The sequence below is a fragment of the Mercenaria mercenaria genome, chromosome 5, assembly GCF_021730395.1.
Source record: "Mercenaria mercenaria strain notata chromosome 5, MADL_Memer_1, whole genome shotgun sequence".
Taxonomy (NCBI): Eukaryota; Metazoa; Mollusca; class Bivalvia; order Venerida; family Veneridae; genus Mercenaria; species Mercenaria mercenaria.
In genome coordinates this window covers 65530978-65553369 of record NC_069365.1, presented here as the reverse complement: position 1 = coordinate 65553369, position 22392 = coordinate 65530978, and the positions used below count along the sequence as shown (strand labels likewise).

The following is a 22392-nucleotide window of genomic DNA, read 5'->3' as shown; positions in this document are numbered from 1 at the left end:
GTCATGATAAGGCACTTCAACTGTTTCCTGATTGAACTGCTATTAACTTAGAATACAAAATATTGATGCACGTTCCTATTAACCGGACCATTTATTTAACAGACATCGAGTTTATCCAACACATTGGTTTCATGCACATTGTTTAAAGGAAAGTTGATCATAATACTGTGAAAAAAGTTTAATATTTGTGTTTTAGCAGTAGGCCTAATTCAAATTTTCTGGTTCAGTCTATTAATGCTATTGAATCAAAACTTAATATCAAAAGAATAATATAAATGCAAAAGGTATTGTACCATACTCCCCACTGCTGATCACTCCGTAAGCTTGTGTTGTGTACTGGTCATATCTGTATGCTAAAATGTAGATATTTTAATTCTATAATCTATAGAGTTAAATGACATATACAAATAGGTAAAAATATAAACATTTGTCAATGAAAACTTTATATGACTTCAAGTTTATTTCCGTCTAATAGAAATGAATCGAAAAAATTCGTTACTAAATAGCAAGAGCATAATTTTAGATAATTAAGACTGAAAACTCGTTTGGAACGATGAATGTTTTGACGGATGGAACATTGAAACGCCATCATTACGTCATTGCTGATAACAATCTTCCGTATCTGACGGAAGTTGAATTCAGGGTTTCTTATTCGTTAGTAGTATACATGCTGTATGTCAGGGTATATGATAATGTTTTTAATATTCATGGAAGTTTTGAATTCGCGATTCGATTTGACCGCAAACATTAGTGAAAATAAAACCATCTCGAGTATGAAACAATTTCCTGAGTTAATCATTATACGTACCATAACAGTCTACACCTACATCTCTGCTATGGTCACATCCGTTTGATAGCCAGGTTTTAGATCTACAGTCAGACAGATGACGTTCATACCCATTACATTGAAGGTCTTCGATAACCACATTCCCTTCTCCTTCACCAAAATATGCTCCATAATAAGCAACTCCATAGCTGCAAATAGTTTTCTTGAAGTTAATATAAAAGTAGAAAAAAGAAATGTAATCATTGAGTTTTATACGGAATCCTGTTTGGACCATGTCGCATGTCGTCCGTCGCGCTTTGAGGTCGATGCAAGACAATGCGACACGACATCGCAATAATGCGACACGACATCGCGACAATGCGACACGACAATGCGACACGACATCGTGACAAATCGACACGACACTCGACAATAATATCGTAGTGTCGTGTCACATTGTCGCCTTTCAAAATCGCGATATTTCGCATTGTCGCGTCGCACTGTCGTGTCGCATTGTCGTGTTGCATTGTCGTGTGTTGTGTCGCATTGTCGCGATGTTGTGTCGCACTGTCGTGCGTCGCGGTCTGACTTCTTTGCTGCTCGCGATGCGCGACAAAGCGACACGACACGCGACAACGCGACGCGATGCTCGACAATGCGAAGCGATATTTCGCATTGTCGTCTTGAAATGTCATGCGTCGTGACGTACTGTACTTGAATCGCAATACACAACAATTCCAAACGACACAGGACAACGCGACAACGCGAAGCGACATTTTAATAATGTCGTGTCGCATTGTCGCGATGTCGTGTCGCATTGTCGTGCTTCGACCTCATTTCGCGACATGCGACATTTTAGTGATAAATACAGGTGGATAAACTTTTCTAAAAAATTTATTTTACATCAACTAAGGCTCTGAAGTAACACGTTTTGGTGTATATCAATTATTTCTATGGATATAAATAGTTTTATGTAAGTTTTGTCCGTCTGTACGATCTGTATGCTATAGAGACCGTATAACGCTAATTTTGGTCGCATTTTTTCGAAAAAAATCATCGATGTCATTTTGTTATAAAAAGTGTTAGAAGTTAGATATCAAACTGAAATTTCTTTTAATTAGTACACGGCTACTAAACCCTAGCGCCACCACCAAAAAGTAGTGATAAGGAAAAGAGCTTATGAATGTCCGTTGGGCAGCTATCACCGGTTTCAAAATGTAAACAGGTGAGTACAATTTAAATTTTACGTTACATTTTCGATGGTATAACTTATTTTAAAAATCGGAGAATGTAGTGACGCGTAAGAACATTTTTACTGTAGGGTGACCGTTATTTCGTTAAGACATAATGTAAATTGTGATGCCAAGAGCTTTTCTCTTGATTCCGACGTTTGTAAATTTTGACATCTGTATGCATTCCAACTTAATTTCGTTGCATAGACACACTATATGAACATTATCGCGCATGTAAATGGTCTAAATGTGTATGATACTCACACAGACATACATTAGTATTAATAAAATTTCCCGTAAAAAACACACCAGCACTTTTAAAACTGGTGGCGCTTTGGCACTAGTGGTGGCGCTGTACAGCAGTTATAGCGCTGTGACGGACGTTGGCGTTAGAACGTCTGACTGCAAATAAGTAGTTTAATTCATGAGAAATAAGGTATGATTACAGGGATTGTCATTTACCTTTTTGAATTTAATGTCTAAAAGTTATTTTAGACTTAAGAGAAGCATATGTGTGAATAACTATTGGATGACTAATGCTTAAATCACATTATAAAACTTTTATATATTCAAGTATCATGCAGACACAGTTTATACGTTGCAGATGGGAAGTCTCAAGGGGAAAAGTAGACCTCTCCTAACAATATTGTCTACACGAATATTGAAACAATTTTCGTCCCCCATGGATTATTTATTAAATTATTATATGAAATATTAGTCGTACAATAAGGAAACTATGCTTATAAAGTATTTCTTTTAGGTAATTACTGCAAATAAAAACTTGTTTCGATAGAAAATGACAAAATCTGAGAGTTTGTGACAAAAGAAAAAACCCATAAAAACAACAACATCTGTTCGTCCGTCTGAACGGAATTTAGGATAAAAGCTGTATTTCCGTACGGAAAAAATCCTTGTTTTTCATTAACTTCAAACAGTTGTAGAATGTTCCAAAAAGATATTTTTATGAAATAACTTTTATAAATTAAATCTAAACATTGTCTAAACAGATATGTAATTTGTGTAGTTTTACCGGTGGACCGTCTCAAAATATACCATTTTTTTTCGTGAAAATATGCATACTTCTTTATATATTAAATAGAGGGTTGGGCCTTGTCAGAGGAGTCCTGTCTTCATAAACTGATGTCCGATTTTAATAAATGATACCTTGTTGCAAAGGACAAGCCAAAAGCTAGAGAAAACAGTCAAGTCGGGTTTGAACCCGGTCGGCTAGGGCTCAAGTACATAGGTCAAAGTCCAGTCAAGGCAGTCCTGCAAACTCAAGCACTATCTTCACTGAGTCCAACGACACCATTGGTGCAATTCTCACGGCTCCCCGGGTCGGGCCAGCTTAGTCTTGGCCAGCGCTCTACCGCATAAAACAAGTTTGGTTATTTTCTGATACCTGTCCTGAACTCTGATGGCATCATATGGACTTGTAATAGCTTAAGTGTAAAACTAAGACATTTACAAACATATTCATATACGGTATAGGTAGGTACCTGGGGTGTAGATACTAGAACAAGGGTCAAAATCTAAAATAGTGTCATTATCAACAGAAATTCTGTTTTAATTACAATAACGTACCTCTATGTATTACCTCCCATGACACCTATGGCTCACCCAGGTGTTTGAACATGATCTTAATATGTAGGCAGGACCCGTACCTAGCCGACCATGTATACAAGAAGCCGTTTCGAACCCTACCTTGTAGCCGTATATGACCTGCCCTGACCTCTAGGGCTACTCCAGGTACTTTAACATGATCTCAATCAACGGACTCCTACCTATCCGAAAACGTATGATAAAAGTATATTACTTTGGAAAAGGGGCTCGAACCCGATCAAAAAAGACCAAATGGTGACCTTACATGTCCCGCCCTGACCCCTTAGGCTATCCAAGGTACTTGAACATGGTCTCAATTGATAGCCAGGACCCATACCTACACGACCATGTATGATACGGATATATATTTTAGTCATAGAGGCTTGAACTTTGTCGAGAACCTCTCAGACATAGTCAAAATAGTCATTGTATCTAAGTTCGAACACTACCCGGTGACCTTGTACGACCTGTCCTGACCCCTCAGGCTATCCTAGGTAACTAAATTGGGTGACCTTATTTGACCTGCCGTGACCCTTACTGGTAGATAAGATATTTGAACTTGGTCTCAATCAGTAGCCAGGACACACAGTTATATGATCATGTATGATATAGGTATATTTCTTTGGCATAGGGGCTCGGTCCCGGTCGAAAACCTCTTAGACATGGTCAAATACGAAGTTAGAAAGATTAAATGGTGTCCTTTTACGACCTGCCCCGACCCTTAAGGCTACGCGAGGTATTCAAACATGGCATCAATCGTTAGCTCGGACCCGTACCTACAAATCCATGTATAATACGGGTATATGTTTTGGTGATATAGGCTCGACCTTTATCGAAAACTTTTCCGACGTTGTCAAAATAAGTAGATTTTCAAAGTTCGAACACTACCTAGTAACCTTCTACGACCTGCCTTGACCCATCGGGCTGTACTAGGTACCTGAACAGGGTCACAATTTCTAGCCAGGACCACTTCTATACATGGTCGACTAGGTACGGGGCTGCAGATTAAGACCATGTTTGAACAACCGGATGAGCCATAGGTGTCAGGGGAGGTAAAATATGGAGGTACGTTATTGTAATTTAAAGTGAATTTCAGTTGATAATGACACTATATGTTAGATTTTGACCCTTTTTTGAGTCTCTGCACCCCAGGTACCTACCTATACCATATATGATGTCTAAGTTTTACATTTAAGCTTGACCCCTAGCCGACCGGGTTTGAATCCGACTTGTCCTTTGCAACAAGGTGTCATTTATTAAAATCGGACATCAGGTTATGAAGACAGGACTCCTCTGACAATGCCCACCCCTCTATTTAATATTAACATATGAAGAAGTATGCATATTTTCACGGAAAATGGTACATTTTGAGACGGCCCCCGACGAAACTGTTTGCGGTAAGTAATATACTGTTACACATCTGTTTAGACAATGTTTTAATGTTTAGATTAATTGATAAAAGTAATTTCATAAAAATATCTTGTGTTTGGAACATTCTACACTTATTTGAAGTAAATGAAAAATGAAAAACACGGACTTTTTCCGTACCGAAATACTAGTAGCGGCAACTAAACCTTAGCGCCATCACCAAAAAGTGGTGATAAGGGACAGCTATCGACATTTCCGTGGTACAGCTATCACCGTTTTCAAAATGTAAACAGGCGGGTAAAATTTGTATTTTACATTACATTTTCGATAAATTATTTCAAAACCTGGAGAATGTAGTGCCGCGTAAGAACATTATTACTGCAGGTTGACTGTAATTTCGTTAAGATATTATGTAAATTGTGATGCCAAGAGCTTTTCTCCTGATTCCGACTTTTGTAAATTTTGACGTTCTGTATGCATTCCAGCTAAATTTCGATGCATAGACACACTATATGAACATTATACCGCTTGCAAATGGTCTAAATGTGTATGATATTCATAGAGACATACATTAGTATATATAAAATGTCCTGTCTAATGTCTTAAAGTTATTTCGAAGCATGTGTGTGAATAATGATTGAAAGAATGTATTTTTAATCAAAATTATAAAACTTTTATATATTCAAGTATCATGAAGACACTGTTTAGCCGTTGCAAATGGGAAGTCTCGAGCGAAAGGGAAAAAGTAGATCTCTCCTAAAAACTTAAAAGAAGAACAATATCTTGCCAAGCTGTTTTTGTCCGAAGTGATTAATTCAAATGAACACAGTTATCTCACTGAAGGCAAGTTTTACAACAAGAACACATACCGTCTAAAATACCGTCACTCAAAAACTTTGAAAAAGGGCTCAATTTGTTCACCAATCAAAAAAAAGGTCAAAAACCTGAAATCACATTCTAAATAAAAAAAGTCAGTCGCTTTCAAATCAAGAAACACTTTAAGATATGAAAGAACAATGAATATGGAGAGGTACTTGAAAATATTAGCGAAACTGAGGAATGTGACACTTAATTGTATAATATGGTGCACGTGAAGACTCTGTCATTAATAAGGCAGGTAAGTCGCTTGATTCCTTTCTTTTTAAGGGGACGCATATTGCTACATTCACAGTTCATACAGAAATGAGGAAGGGGTGCATATTCAAGTAATCGATAGTGGGAAGATAAAAAAACATATTCCTAAACTGATATAATACTGATAGACACCTGTAATATTCAGTACTTTGTGGATAAGTATGTGGTTCTATGAATGTAACAGGAAAACAGAGGTCTTTGTGAAAGTACATTCAACACAAAATATTAAGCTTTTGTATAAGGAAAAAACAGGGTTTTTTTTCAATACCAGTGTTACAAATAATGTTGAAGGATGAAATTTTCTTTCTAACACACCAGGTTTGCTTAAACATGTAAAAATTTAACGCCACGTCATTTCAGCTCGAGATGGACGCCATATTTCTCATTGATAAAAAATGTAAACAAAAAAATCATAGTGGGATTAGCATTGCAAGGGCATAACACGATATTATGCACAATGAATACCTTAGAACAGATATCTAAGATGCTACACAGGTCAGGTGGGTTAAATGCATAACGTCGATCACTTGAAATTGATCTTGTAAAGGTGGTTAATTTTAGTGTATTTACATGTTTTTTAATTTTCCCACGACTTCTCGGCGTCCACTACAAAAAGTATTACTGCGCCAGACGAAAGGTAATTCTAATAAACAACGGGAGACAACTTAGGTGTCAGCACGTGTATGATTTTTAAAAAAAAACATGTCGATGATTATAATTTCTTATCAAGTAACGAATCCTATTCAGAGATTCGTCTTTAATATCAGAAAATTATTAATTTCTATGGACATTTATCAAAAAATATTACTTACAGTGGACTACTTTGCGCATCAAACTGGTTTCCGCTTCAGTTGTGAGGCACTTCCGTTATACGTTTTGACAACAATAACAGAACACAAAATGAATCAATAAAGTCACTTATAAACCGACTGCTACTTAGATCAGTTTAAGTATAGTTGTTGTTGCAACATTATACTTGTTCATTACGTTATGGGATAAAGTTTTTCTTGAACTGCATAATCCATTAATATTAATTACGTTTACACGATATTGCATTTTACAACTTATCTGACCCAGTTTTTTACGTGAATGGCAGCATTCTCGTGCAACTCGTGCAAACAGAGTTATGAAAAGTATGGTGGAGAATTCAAGGACAAATTATAAATAAATGACTTTAAAGTGAGGATAACTGTATATTCGTCCAGTTTTGATCATTGACATTCCTGCTGTGTATTAGTAAGTTTTGTGAACAAGATTAGAATGTTACTTTTGCACATTGATTGGACCTCTCAACCAAATTTCATACCTTATTTTAGGGATTTTTAAGACAATACATTTTCAAAAGTTTGTTCAATGTGTTTTGATATTTAAGTGCATTGTAGTTCATGAATAACTAGTTGAAAATTAATAATGGAAACATTTCTAGGCCCTTATTGTAAGCCACCCGACTTCTGTAACGATAAATGTTTAATGTATTAAGGGGAATATACTCTTTTAGTTTTGGAATGTGGCATTCCTTGACCACCATATCTTTTCTTATGCACTACTTTGTAAACAAACTAAATAATGTGTTTTAGCTTACATATGCAACATGAAAAGCAAGACAGTGATCTTATTTCACTTTTTTTCTTTAAATTAGAATCTGTAGGAGATTGATAAATGTTTGGACAAGGTAAAGCACTATTATTTTCGCACAAAAAATATTAATTGTTGACTTTGAATGTACACAATGAGTCTTATGTAATTCAACAATAACTTTCTTGTTTCAGTTTTTTTCATTTTTATTTTAGTGAGCAATCCTTTGTGTACTTATAACAGTTGAAACAGTATCCATTTCATGTACCAAAACTTTGTACTTTTTTGCAGGTAAATTTTATCATACCCACCCACTTTTTTCTAATTTCAAAGTATGCGTCCCCTTAACTAAGGAAAAACCATTTCAGAAGTATTAATAGATATTCTGAAAACATTTTAAAAAATGTGAAAATTGAGTTTCTGTCATTTCACGAAAACTCCATGCTGATTTCACATGTATGTTGTTTCTAGATGTAATAAAATGATTCAATGCGTATGTAGTTAAGCAGGTTAGATATGTATAACGATACATTCTCGGGGGGAAATGGCCATATGATATATTATGTGGCGGACACTTTTATTTCGGAAATGCTTAGCTACGAAATGTATTTTTCTGTGTGTTTAAGAGGGCCATCATGGCCCTATACATCCCTCATCAGAGTTGATATAGCCTGCTGACCTAGTTTTTGACCCCACATGACCAAGAGTTGAACTTGACCTAAAGATCATCAAGACAAACATTCTGACTAAATTTCATAAATAAAATCTGAAAAGTAGATCCCTCGGAAGCACCGAAAACTAGGCAAACAGTGAAAATTGCAGACTCGGTTTGATTGAGTCTGTTCATGAGCAGTAATGGAAAATGCAACACTGCCCACGCCCCCTAGCACCGGCTTAAGCAGTATTCAATCTTCAAATCTAAATGAGTTGAAATCAATGATCCCGAAGGACCAGAACATATAACAACACTGAGATGAAGTCGGGGCGACTTTTTACGGCCGCCACACAGCACTTAACACCCGCTGTTGTGAAGTAAATAAAATCTGAAAAGTAGATCCCTCGGAAGCACCGAAAACAAGGCAAACAGTGAAAATTTCGGACTCGGTTTGATTGAGTCTGTTCATGAGCAGTAATGGAAAATGCAACACTGCCCACGCCCCCTAGCACCGGCTTAAGCAGTATTCAATCTTCAAATCTAAATGAGTACAAATCAATGATCCCGAAGGACCAGAACATATAACAACACTGAGATGAAGTCGGGGCGACTTTTTACGGCCGCCACACAGCACTTAACACCCGCTGTTGTGAAGTAAATAAAATCTGATAAGTAGATCCCTCGGACCGGAAAAAAGGCAAACAGTGAAAATTGCAGACTCGGTTTGATTGAGTCTGTTCATGAGCAGTAATGGAAAATGCAACACTGCCCACGCCCCCTAGCACCGGCTTAAGCAGTATTCAATCTTCAAATCTAAATGAGTTGAAATCAATGATCCCGAAGGACCAGGAAATATAAGAACACAGAGATGAAGTCGGGGCGACTTTTTACGGCCGCCACACAGCACTTAACACCCGCTGTTGTGAAGTAAATAAAATCTGAAAAGTAGATCCAAGATTTGGTTACAACTGTGGCCTCTAGAGTGTTCACAAGATTTTCCTTTGATTTGACCAGTGACCTAGTTTTTGATCCCACATGACCCAGATTCGAACTTGACCTATAGATTATCAAAACAAACATTCTGACTAATTCTCATGAGTTTCAAACGTAAATTGTGGTCTCTAGAGTGTTGAAAAGATTTTTCTTTGATCTGGCCTAGTGACCTAGTTTTTGACTCCAAAAGACTGATTTAGACAAACATTCTGACCCAGTTTCTTAAAGATTGAGTCACAAATATAGCCTCTAAAGTATTCACAAGCTTTTCCTTTGATTTGACTAGGTGACCTAGTTTTTGACCCCACATGACCCAGATTCAAACTTGACCTAGAAATCACCAAGCCAAACTTTCTGAATAAGGTTCATTAATATTGGGTTACAACTGTGTCCTCTAGAGTGTTCACAAGTTTTTCCACTGATCTGACCTACTGACCTAGTTTTTGACCCAACATGACCAAGTTTCAAACCTGTCCTAGAGATAATCAATACTAACATACTGATCATGTTTCATAAAGATTGGGTCACAAATGTGGTCTCTAGATTGTTCACAAGCTATTTCTTTGATCTGATGTACTGACCTAGTTTTTTGACCCCACATGTCCCAGTTTCAAACTTAAGCTAGAGATCATCAAAAAAAAAATGTTCCAACCAAGTTTCATAAAGATTAGGTCACAAATGTGGTCTCTAGAGTGTTCACAAGCTTTTCCTTTGATCTGACTTACTGACCTAGTTTTTGATCCCACATAACCCAGTTTAAAATTTGGCTTAGAGATTATCAAGACAAATGTTCTGACCAAGTTTCATAAAGATTGGGTCACAGATGTGGTCTCTAGAGTGTTCACAAGCATTTCCTTTGATCTAACCTACTGACCTAGTTTATGATTCAACATGACCCAGTTTCAAACTTGACTAGAGGTCATCAAGACTAATATTCTGACCAAGTTTCATAAATGTTTGGTCACAAATGTGGCCTCTAGAGTGTTCACAAGGCAAATGTTGACGGACGACGCACGACTGACGACGGACGACGGACGCCGGCGGACGCCGGACAATGACCGGTCACAATAGCTCTGGTGAGCTAAAAAAGCACGCATTTCCTGGAAAGTTAACAAATTATCGGGATAGCTACATTCTTTTCGGAATAACAACGAGTATAAAACATCACTATACATTTCATCGGTGTAACACTTCGGTAACGGTGTTTGGGATACATCCATTAGCATATGAAGGCCTAGGCTGTAACTTGTGGAGAGCCGGGATTATCTATAAAACTCCAAGTCACACGTGCGACCATATAAATATATTCATTTCAAAGCGATCAACTTAAACATTGATATATTTGCATGGCCGGCTCCTGCTGAGAGTCCGGGGTTTACTTTCCTGTAATGAGTTTAACTAAACTATAATTGAGAAATAACAAATATATCAGTTAATAAAATATGGGCAGGAGTTCGGCTGCTTAGTAATTAAATCACGACTGCTCATATTTTATTAACTGATAAAATTATTGGAACATATTTATCATTTCGATTCTAACCACGCAAATTCTTCGCATTTTACATCACTACATTTAGTTCGATACGTCATTCGGCTGGCCATATGCTATTATAAAAACCTCCCCACGATTGGAAAACGTTGCGTAACGGAATTTTTCGATATTAAGTAAATTCTAATTAAAGTATTAATCTCAGTGTTGTTATATTTTCTGGTCTTTCGGGATCATTGATTTCAACTCATTTAGATTTGAAGATTGAATACTGCTCAAGCCGGTGCTAGGGGGCGTAGGCAGTGTTGCATTTTCCATTACTGCTCATAACCAGACTCAATCAAACCGAGTCTGCAATTTTCACTGTTTGCCTTGTTCTCGGTGCTTCCGAGGGATCTACTTTCCAGATTTTATTAAATTGTAACTGATGTGAAAATGTTATTTTCAATATCTTAGGTAAGAAAACACATTATTCAAAGTTTATCTACAGTGTGCAGTTTCTAAAAATAGTACGTCACCTATGATGAACTGCAAAATACACACTAGGGGCATCTTCGGGCGGAAGTTCTTGATAACTCGAGTGTCGGTGCGAGATATTGGAAAACCGTGTCCTTAATTTGAGCTGCACAAACGCCAAGAACGTGCAATCAAGAACATTCAAGATGGCTGCGCCCATCATTTTGCCACAAGAAACAATAACAATACATCAAATTCTACAGGATATCTGTGACACTGAAACTGCGGACTGCCCCGTTGATTCATTGTTGCTAACTTGTATTTTGACTTCTGTAAACAAAGAAGGAAGGACAAAAGTGCAGAACTTTTTTTCGCCGCCATTTTGTTGAGTGTTCTCGAACCGTGTTCCTGGTGCTCCCCGTAAAAGGTGGTGTAAAATTTTGACCCGCGAACAGTGTTCTCGGATCATGTTCTTGGTGTTCGAGCGTGATTCTTTACTACCGGAACAGGCGCCAAAACGCCACGAACATGTTCTCGTGTCAAGAACAACCCGCCCGAAGACGCCCCAAAAGATTGCGGCATATAAACATGTTACCACTTGCAGTTACTCCAAGCAAAAGAAATGGTTGCAAACTTGCAAAACGGCGGATATTTGCTTAAATTATCGCACTGTTGCTTGTTGTTTTTTTTTTTTTTCATCAGGAAAGTAGGTTCCTATGGTATTTTGAACTCTACGTCAGTTCTATGTCTACGTCACACTCGGTATTAAGTTTCAGCGCCGTTGATTTCGAATTGTCAAAGTTTTTGAAGGTTGGTCATGTGCATATTTTGATATTTGAACGGGCTCGTTTCTGGCCGATTTTTTAAATTATTATGATCAAATCATCCCTCTTCTGGGACTCATAAACAAGACAAAACAACTAATTGTGAACAATTTCATAAAAGTTTGTTTCTAAATGTTTAATAGATGATTTTATACACAAATAAATCTTGTTCAAGCTCTTTTTTGTTGCAAACTTGCACTCAAGCAATTTCGGACAAAAACCTTTACTTTCAGAACATGTCGATTGTTTTTCATATACAAAATTTGTTCTGATTGGGGTTATACATTTTGTGTAGCACCACGCGGCCCTTTGATGTTTTGAAATAAAAATTCGTTTTGATAAAAACCTTGACATATTTTCATGAAAATTAGTACATTGTAGAGTGTAATGTGCGACTAACGATGCCCGCTTTTTAATTTCGTCTTTTGACAGTGCCTGTGAGATGCATGCTCCTTAACCTCAAATCCCCTTTCTAAATTATGTTTAGATCTACCCATTGTTTTCTCGTTTAAGGCAAACCCATTTTTGAACCAGGGACCATACGCCATGGTCTTACATGGAATTACACGTTACTGTATCATTGAAGGTTCTATGTGCACCGCCGTATGAACACATCTGCGGATGTCTCTAAATTGTGTTGTTTTTTTTTGTATTTGTAGCATGTGTAAATGTTGCGTTCTGCTCAATCCGGGGCTAAAGGGTGTGGACGGTAGCATGCATTTCCACTATCGTCCATGAACAGGCTCAATCAAACCGAGCCTGTAACATATTCGTTTTTGTCGCGTTGAGCGACCTGTGGAGTTTCCACTTTTTCTATTACAATTACATGTACTGACTTTATTAAACTCATATCTCATTTAATAATAATTTGAAAAAAATTTTAATGTCCTTCATATTTCAGGTTGAAGACGAGTTTCCATCATGCCAAGGTATACAAATGTTCTTACATTTAGCAAACAAAAAGTAAAACAAAGTGCAAAAACGGCGCAATCAAGAGGTGACAGATATTTTTAAAGAGATAACCTATTTCCTCTTAAGTTTCATAAAGTGCAGATTTTCGTCAGGAAAGCCATGAGTTTTTCGTTATTAAAAACTCCAAAACGAAAATGTTTTACAACTGGACTACCCAGAACTTAAGTGCTATTAATAAGAGGAATCAGTGAAAACTACAAAAGAATGTTAGATTTTGGGTGCGAAAGTCATTCAAATAAGATCGAAGAGCAATTGATAGTGTATCTTCAGCAAGCAATCTTACATAAGCCACGCCTGAATCTGACAAATTGTCCTCCCAATAATCCCTGGCCTGTACAAAAGAAGTCTTTAGTTTCTTCAGAATAAATCATTGCAGAAATCGTTTTGCAATCGTACAACGGTAAGGTATCATTCGCCTCTTAGACGGAAATCTGCAGTTTACGAATGAGTGGAAATAGTGCATCTCTTTTTAAAAATATACATGTCCGGGACCTTTTGTGCCGTTTATTGCACTCTCTTACATTTCGTTTCATAAATATAAGGACATTTTATAGCTTGGCAGAAACGCCTTAAATATGGAAATACATTGAAATTGTTTTCAAAAAAATATTTAATGAGATCGTTTAATACTTCAGTAAAGCCAGTGCATTCAATTATAAGTCGGGCAATACTTCCTACAACGTTTCATGAAAATATGACAAGGCTTTTATCAAACAAACTGTTATTTTAAAACATCAAAGGGCCGCGTGATGCTGCACAAAGTGTACAACCCTGATCAGAACAAATTATGTACATGCTCGGAGAGTCTGACACTATTTTGCAAGTAAAAGTTTGCGTCCGAAATTGCTTGAAGTACAAGTTTGCAACAAAAGAGCTTGAACAAGATTTATTTGAGTATAAAATCTTTTGTGAAACATGTAGAACAATTTGTAAAACATGTAGAACCAAACTTATCCCCGGGCGGGGCGTATGTTCTCCGTGACGATTTGATAAAAGACATTGTGTCTGATATCATTCGTTCTCCACCTCTGATAATTCATGTGGGAAAGTTGGCAGTTACTTGCGGAGAACAGGTTTGTGCTGGTACAGAATCCAGGAACACTGGTTAGGTTAACTGCCCGCCGTTACATGACTGAAATACTGTTGAAAAACGGCGTTAAACCCAAAACAAAACAAAAAAGAACCAAACTTCTATGAAATTCTTCACAATGAGCTGTTTTGTTACGTTAAAGAGCCCCCAAAACAGGCTAATTTGATCATAATTATTTAAATAAAAGACGTCGCCATTCAAATATCAAGATATATACAAGACCATTTTATACCTTAATAACTTCGACAATTCGAAATCAACGACGCTGAAACACAAGACCGAGTGTGACGTAGTCACAGAACTGATGCATGCACATATCCGTAGAGTTCGAAATACAACAGAAACTCACTTAACTGATAAAAAACAAGCGACAGTGCGATAATTTTATCAAATATCCGCCATTTTGCAACCATTTCGCTCGCTTGAAGTAAGTGTGCCTGCCCCTTGATTAGACAAATGTCAGTTTTACGGCCGAATATATCACAGGCGTGTTACATATTCGATCTGTGACATATACGGTTCAACATATCATCCCATTCTTATTTATCGTACTCTTATTTATCTGTATTCGTGTGAAATTGGTGTGAAACACGGGCAGCACGCCCGTGTTTCACACCAATCGCTCGCTCATCCCTCACGTCAATACAACATGATAAAACCAGCCAAGGTAGTACCAGCAAACATTCTCATTTATCATTTTAGCTATATCTAGGCACGTAGAATTTTCATGAAGTGTTCATGAACTGATTCTAAGGTTTTCTTACCTACTTCCCTGATACAAGCCAAGGCTACGGCAAATGACCTGTACATCGTTGTGATCAAAACTTGAGTCACAAATTGTTCCCCACTGTCCATGATAATATACCTCTACACGCCCGGAAGTACCGTTCCCGTTAACCAGTCTCAGATTCGATTCTTAAGTAAAATATGATAAAAGTGTTAATGACTGCAAAAGAAAGTATATACCAAAACGTAGCATATTTTTTTCTCAAAATTAGCCAGACTTATTACTCCGACAAACAAAATGTTGTTAATGATTTACTTAAATTGGGCAGAAAACTAGATTCTACTTGATTATTTTATGAATGTATTTTTTCTAAAGTATCTACTAATAAGGATTAAATCCGATGAAAAAATATCATAAATCTTTTAGGGTGGAGCATTTGTGACGTTCAAATCCATTTCTCCAACCTCAAACCCTCAACCATACAGGCAAATACCAAAGAAAATTAATGTCATATCAAATATTACAATGAAATTGCACTTTTTTTATTTGTCAAAGGAATTTAGGAACAATCGTTACCAGTTTGGGTGGTCGGTTTAGACTCGTAATACGAATGTGTGACGTTACCATCTGAAAATAAACCAATTTCTTTGTAGAATATCTATTACAGCGGCGATATCGCCTTCAAGTAGTGAATCATGAACTGAGGTTGGATTTATTATTTTATAAATGTTTTTTTTTTATGAAGTATCTACTAATATAGATCAAATCCTATGAAAAAGTATCATAAATCTTTTAAGGTCGAGCTTTTGTGATGTTCAAATCCATTTCTCAACCCTCAACCATACTAGCAAATACTAAAGAACGTAAATGATATATTAAATATTACAATGAAATTGCACTGTATTTTTATTCGTCAAGGGAATTTAGGAACAATCGTTACCAGTTTGGGTGGTCGGTTTAGACTCATAATACGAATGTGTGACGTTACCATCTGAAAATAAACCAATGCGTTGTAGAATATATATTACAGTGGCGATATCGCCTTCAAGTAATGAATCATGAACTGAAGTTGGATTTATCATTTTATAAATGTGTTTTCCTAAAGTATCTACTAATAGGGATCAAATCCTATGAAAAAATATCATAAATCTTTTAAGGTCGAGCTTTTGTGATGTTCAAATCCATTTCTCCACCCTCAACCATACAGGCAATTACCAAAGAACGTTAATGATATATTAAATATTACAATGAAATTGCACTGAATTTTTATTTGTCAAGGGAATTTAGGAACAATCGTTACCAGTTTGGGTGGTCAGTTTAGACTCATAATACGAATGTGTGAAGTTACCATTTGAAAATAAACCAATGTCTTGTAGAGTATCTATCACAGCGCCGATATCACCTTTTAGTGAATCATGAATTGAGGTTGGATTTATTATTTTATAAATGTGTTTTTTTCTAAAGTATCTACTAATAAGGATTAAATCCGATGAAAAAATATTATAATTTTTAAGGGTTAGCTTTTCTGATGTTCAAATCCATTTCTCCACCCTCATCCATACAGGCAAATACCAAAGAACGTTAATGATATATTAAATATTACAATGAAATTGCACTGAATTTTTATTTGTCAAGGGAATTTAGGAACAATCGTTACCAGTTTGGGTGGTCGGTTTAGACTCATAATACGAATGTGTGACGTTACCATCTGAAAATAAACCAATGCCTTGTAGAATATCTATTACAGCTGCAATATTGCCTTTTCGTGAATTATGAACTGAGGTTGGATTTATTATTTTATCTGTTTTTTCTAAAGTATCTACTAATAAGGATTAAATCCGATGAAAAAGTATCATAAATCTTTTAAGGTGGAGCTTTTGTGATGTTTAAATCCATTTCTCCACCCTCATCCATACAGGCAAATACCAAAGAACTTTAATGTCATATCAAATATTACAATGAAATTGCACTGAATTTTTATTCGTCAAGGGAATTTAGGAACAATCGTTACCAGTTTGGGTGGTCGGTTTAGACTCATAATACGAATGTGTGACGTTACCATCTGAAAATAAACCAATGCGTTGTAGAATATCTATAACAGTGGCGATATCGCCTTTTAGTAGTGAATCATGAATTGAGGTTGGATTTCTATTTATTTATAAATGTGTTTTCCTAAAGTATCTACTAATATAGATCAAATCCGATGAAAACATATCATTAATCTTTCAAGGTGGAGCTTTTGTGATGTTCAAATCCGTATCTCCACCCTCGACCATACTAGCAAATACCAAAGAAATTTAATGTCATATCAAATATTGCAATGAAATTGCGCTGTGTCTTAATTTGTCAAAAGAATTTAGCAACAATCGTTACCAGTTTGGGTGGTCGCTTTAGACCCATAATACGAATGTGTGACGTTACCATCTGAAAAAAGAAAACATTGCCTTGTAGCATATCAATTACTGCGGCGATATCGCCTTTTAGTGAATCATGAATTGAGATTGGATTTATTATTTCATAAATGTGTTTTTCTAAAGTATCTACTAATAAGGATTAAATCCGATGAAAAAGTAACATAAATCTTTTAAGGTGGGGCTTTTGTGATGTTCAAATCAATTTCTTCACTCTCAACCATACAGGCAAATACCAAAGACATTTAATGTCATATCAAATGTTACAATGAAATTACACTGTATTTTAATTTGTCAACGGAATTTAGGAACAATAGTTACCAGTTTGGGTGGTCGGTTTAGACTTATAAAACGCTTGTGTGACGTTGCCATCTGAAAATAAACCAATGCCTTGTAGAATATCTATTACAGCGGCGATATCGCATTTTAGTGAATCATAAATTGAGGTTTGATTTATTATTTTATAAATGTGTTTTCTAAAGTATCTGATAATAAGGATTAAATCCGATGAAAAAATATCATAAATCTTTTAAGGTGGCGCTTTTGTGATGTTCAAATGTATTTCTCCACCCTCGACCATACAGGCAAATACCAAAGAAATTTAATGACATATCAAATATTACAATGAAATTGCGCTTTTCTTTATTTGTCAAAGGAATTTAGGAACAATCGTTACCAGTTTGGGTGGTCGGTTTAGACTCATAATACGAATGTGTGACGTTACCATCTGAAAATAAACCAATGCCTTGTAGAATATCTATAACAGTGGCGATATCGCCTTTTAGTAGTGAATCATGAATTGAGGTTGGATTTATATTTTTTTATAAATGTGTTTTCCTAAAGTATCTACTAATATAGATCAAATCCGATGAAAACATATCATTAATCTTTTAAGGTGGAGCTTTTGTGATGTTCAAATCCATTTCTCCACCCTCGACCATACAGGCACATACCAAAGAAATTTAATGTCGTATCAAATATTGCAATGAAATAGCGCTTTTCTTTATTTGTCAAAGGAATTTAGGAACAATCGTTACCAGTTTGGGTGGTCGGTTTAGACCATAATAGAATGTGTGACGTTACCATCTGAAAATAAACAATGCTTGTAGAATATCTATAACAGTGGCGATATCGCCTTTAGTAGTGAATCATGAATTGAGTTGGATTTATATTTTTTTTATAAATGTGTTTTCCTAAAGTATCTACTAATATAGATCAAATCCGATGAAAACATATCATTAATCTTTTAAGGTGGAGCTTTTGTGATGTTCAAATCCATTTCTCTACCCTCGACCATACAGGCAAATACCAAAGAAATTTAATGTCATATCAAATATTGCAATGAAATTGCGCTGTGTCTTAATTTGTCAAAAGAATTTAGCAACAATCGTTACCAGTTTGGGTGGTCGCTTTAGACCCATAATACGAATGTGTGACGTTACCATCTGAAAAAAAAAAACATTGCCTTGTAGCATATCAATTACTGCGGCGATATCGCCTTTTAGTGAATCATGAATTGAGATTGGATTTATTATTTCATAAATGTGTTTTTCTAAAGTATCTACTAATAAGGATTAAATCCGATGAAAAAGTATCATAAATCTTTTAAGGTGAGACTTTTGTGATGTTCAAATCCATTTCTTCACTCTCAACCATACAGGCAAATACCAAAGACATTTAATGTCATATCAAATGTTACAATGAAATTACACTGTATTTTATTTTGTCAACGGAATTTAGGAACAATAGTTACCAGTTTGGGTGGTCGGTTTAGACTTATAAAACGCCTGTGTGGCGTTGCCATCTGAAAATAAACCAATGCCTTGTAGAATATCTATTACAGCGGCGATATCGCATTTTGGTGAAACATAAATTGAGGTTTGATTTATAATTTTATAAATGAGTTTTCTAAAGTATCTGATAATAAGGATTAAATCCGATGAAAAAATATCATAAATCTTTTAAGGTGGAGCTTTTGTGATGTTCAAATCTATTTCTCCACCCTCGATTATACAGGCAAATACCAAAGAAATTTAATGACATATCAAATATTACAATGAAATTGCACTTTTTTTATTTGTCAAAGGAATTTAGGAACAATCGTTACCAGTTTGGGTGGTCGGTTTAGACTCATAATACGAATGTGTGACGTTACCATCTGAAAATAAACCAATGCCTTGTAGAATATCTATTACAGCGGCGATATCGCCTTTTAGTGAATCATGAATTGAGGTTGGACTTATTATTTTATAAATGTGTTTTCTAAAGTATCTACTAATAAGGATTAAATCCGATGAAAAGGTATCATAAGTGGAGCTTTTGTGATGTTCAAATCCATTTCTCCACCATTTCTCTACCCTCAGCCATACAGGCAAATACCAAAGAAATTCAATGCCATATCAAATATAAGAATGAAATTGCACTGTATTTTTATCTGTCAGCGGAATTTAGGGACAATCGTTACCAGTTTGGGTGGTCGGTTTAGACTCATAATACGAATGTGTGACGTTACCATCTGAAAATAAACCAATGCCTTGTAGAATATCTATTACAGCTGCGATATCGCCTTTTAGCGAATCATGAAATGAGGTTGGATTTATTATTTAACTCACTCATAATATGGCATCAAACAAACAAATTAACTGAAAACTGAAAACGTGTGCCAGCTAGTGCATAAATTACAGTAATACAGTAATATATGTAGGGAACAGTAGAAATAGTGAGATAAATATTAATGTATTCTAAGAACTTACATTGACATTATTCCGTGGCACCTTGACTTCTCATGTCAAAATGCACATACTCAGTGAAATGAAATCAAAAGCACTTTAAGACAGTTCGGCAATGAGATAATTCAAGTTCATTATGATCATAAGTATCTGGGGCGATGACTCCTCAGCGCACTTTTCCCGGCCGCATGCCGGTATTGATTTCACCTTTACTTCCTTTAAATATCTGGGGTGAAGGTCATTAACAGCTGAATATTTAAAAACGTACATTTTGATCGGTGGATGAAAAATTCCACAGGTTTTCGAATGAAATAGATAATATTTTCTAAAGGTGTGTGAAGGTGCTCTGAGCTGTACTGTTTTCGGCCCCTCCATTTTAGTCTTAATTTTGTCAAAGTTTCCTAGATTATGATTAATATAATTATGATGTAAAATATGTGTTCTGTAAAATATGTTTGACATAATTATAAAGCATGAAAATTTTACTTTGAAATTCAAAACTACATTTTGTTTTGTTTTTATAAATACCCAATCGTATGTAAAAGTACAGAGTACATGCACGTTTCGTAGCTTAAAGAGTGCATTGACTAATGCGTCCGTGTTTCTTTTTTACTTCATGTTAAACAACTGAGGATAGTGCAACAACTACAAATCAAACATATTACTGTAATCACTGTAACATTCTACGCCAACATCGTCCGTGTGACTGCAGTTGTGGTACCTTGTAGAAGTCGGGCACTCAGATAAATAATATTCGTAACCTCGGCAATGTAGATCGTCGACCATTATATCCCCATGTCCACCTGGATACTGCCCACTTACCACACGTGGATATCCGCTAATAATAGTGGAAAGATTGGCATTCATCAACAAAAACAAGGTTGTCGGTTGCTGTCGGTGGAAATAATGGATGCTGGCTTTGAAAAAATAAATACAAGAAGGAAGAGTATTCAGGAGGTACTTAAAGTAGATTTACAATTCTTGTGTTACGCTCTTCCTCTCATTGATACTTATCAGTGTGACAATTTATTTAGTAGTTTAACAAGTAAACACTTAAGTACAAAAAGAGATACGATATTCGAGATAGAGTAGTAGTTATTGTGCTTTGTACTTTCTCTCTGTATTAACTTGCATAAAATTGTTAAAATATGTATATACGGAAACATAGTTAAATTACAATTAAAAAAAAAGTTGATATTTTTACCTGTTATTACCATCTATGTATATTCCAGATTTCATTGAAGTCTTTTCATTGCCAGTTGAGTTATGCTTCAAAATGTATGAAATAGACTTACATAGGTGTTGAAACTATATTGTATTCGTATCAAATTTCATGAAAGACTCTGCATGTGGTAATATATACCTATTGGGTCCTAGCATTCTACAGATGACACGGGCGTCGGCAGATCCAAAATTGTGGTCACAAACTGTTTCCCAAGTATCATTCACGTTAGAATAAACTTCAAGTCGACCGGCTTGGTTTGAGTAAGAACTGCTCTGAGAGTCCATTAATCTTACAGTGTCTGAAGTAAGACAAATCAGACTATATCAAATGTAAGCCCATCAGAAAGAAAAAACTACATTTAAAAAACGCAGCCGACCATACGTACAGTACTTCACACAGAAATAGGAGAGATCGCCGTGACGTCACGTAATATGAAATAAGGCAATGCCTCAATCGGGAATCGATCCGACTTCAACTCATTCAATAACATTTTAAAAGAACTGTCTAGTGACAGCACGGAAGGACACATTTTTTAAATTCGATATTAAATACATGTATCTCATTCGGTATATCGCATGTTACCGTAGAGAGATCAATCCCGATGGATTATGGATTTTCAAAATTTAAAATTTAAATATCCCTTTTTAATGAATAACCGTTTAAATGACATTTACTTTTAATAGGGGCGTAGTGATGATCAAAAACTCTGTAAGTTAAGCGTTCATAATTAATCCATTTTATTTCGAAATAATAATTAAAATTAATTAATAAATTGCTTGTTTTATAAGCTTTCCATTGATCAAAAATTATTTATATAATTTGTGTTTTAAGAAAGTTTTTACAAAAAACATGGACGTTTGGATCAATGTCCTATTAGTTCTAAAAATAGAAAATGCTACGGATTTGTATACAAACACGATGTATACACGATTCTAAACAAGTGAACCGCAGGGCAGTGCCAGGACATGATTTGAAAACAAACTGTATGTATTAGAACCACTAGATGATGCTTCATAGCTTTTGGTCTTGCGGCTTTGAACTAAAGATTTTGCTTCTGGCTAAGTTCAGTGAAATTGCATTAGGCGGTGCATGAGAAGAATTTGTTTGAAGCAAATTGTGAGGACGGACAGGCGGAACGGACGGG

General features: G+C 35.7%; 1 protein-coding gene across 1 annotated transcript in view; it reads right to left on the bottom strand.

The window, feature by feature from the left end:
- LOC123558473 (uncharacterized) overlaps positions 1–22392 on the bottom strand; it is a 94683-nt gene that overhangs the window by 59178 nt on the left and 13113 nt on the right. The window contains exons 8-17 of the mRNA XM_053544651.1: positions 21387–21546; positions 20689–20861; positions 19759–19809; positions 16943–16945; positions 16541–16591; positions 15824–15874; positions 15460–15510; positions 14921–15071; positions 809–975; positions 294–353 (exon numbers count right to left, since the gene is read on the bottom strand). Of these exons, the coding sequence (XP_053400626.1) occupies positions 294–353; positions 809–975; positions 14921–15071; positions 15460–15510; positions 15824–15874; positions 16541–16591; positions 16943–16945; positions 19759–19809; positions 20689–20861; positions 21387–21546 (918 nt within the window). The remainder of the gene's footprint in view (positions 1–293; positions 354–808; positions 976–14920; positions 15072–15459; positions 15511–15823; positions 15875–16540; positions 16592–16942; positions 16946–19758; positions 19810–20688; positions 20862–21386; positions 21547–22392) is intronic.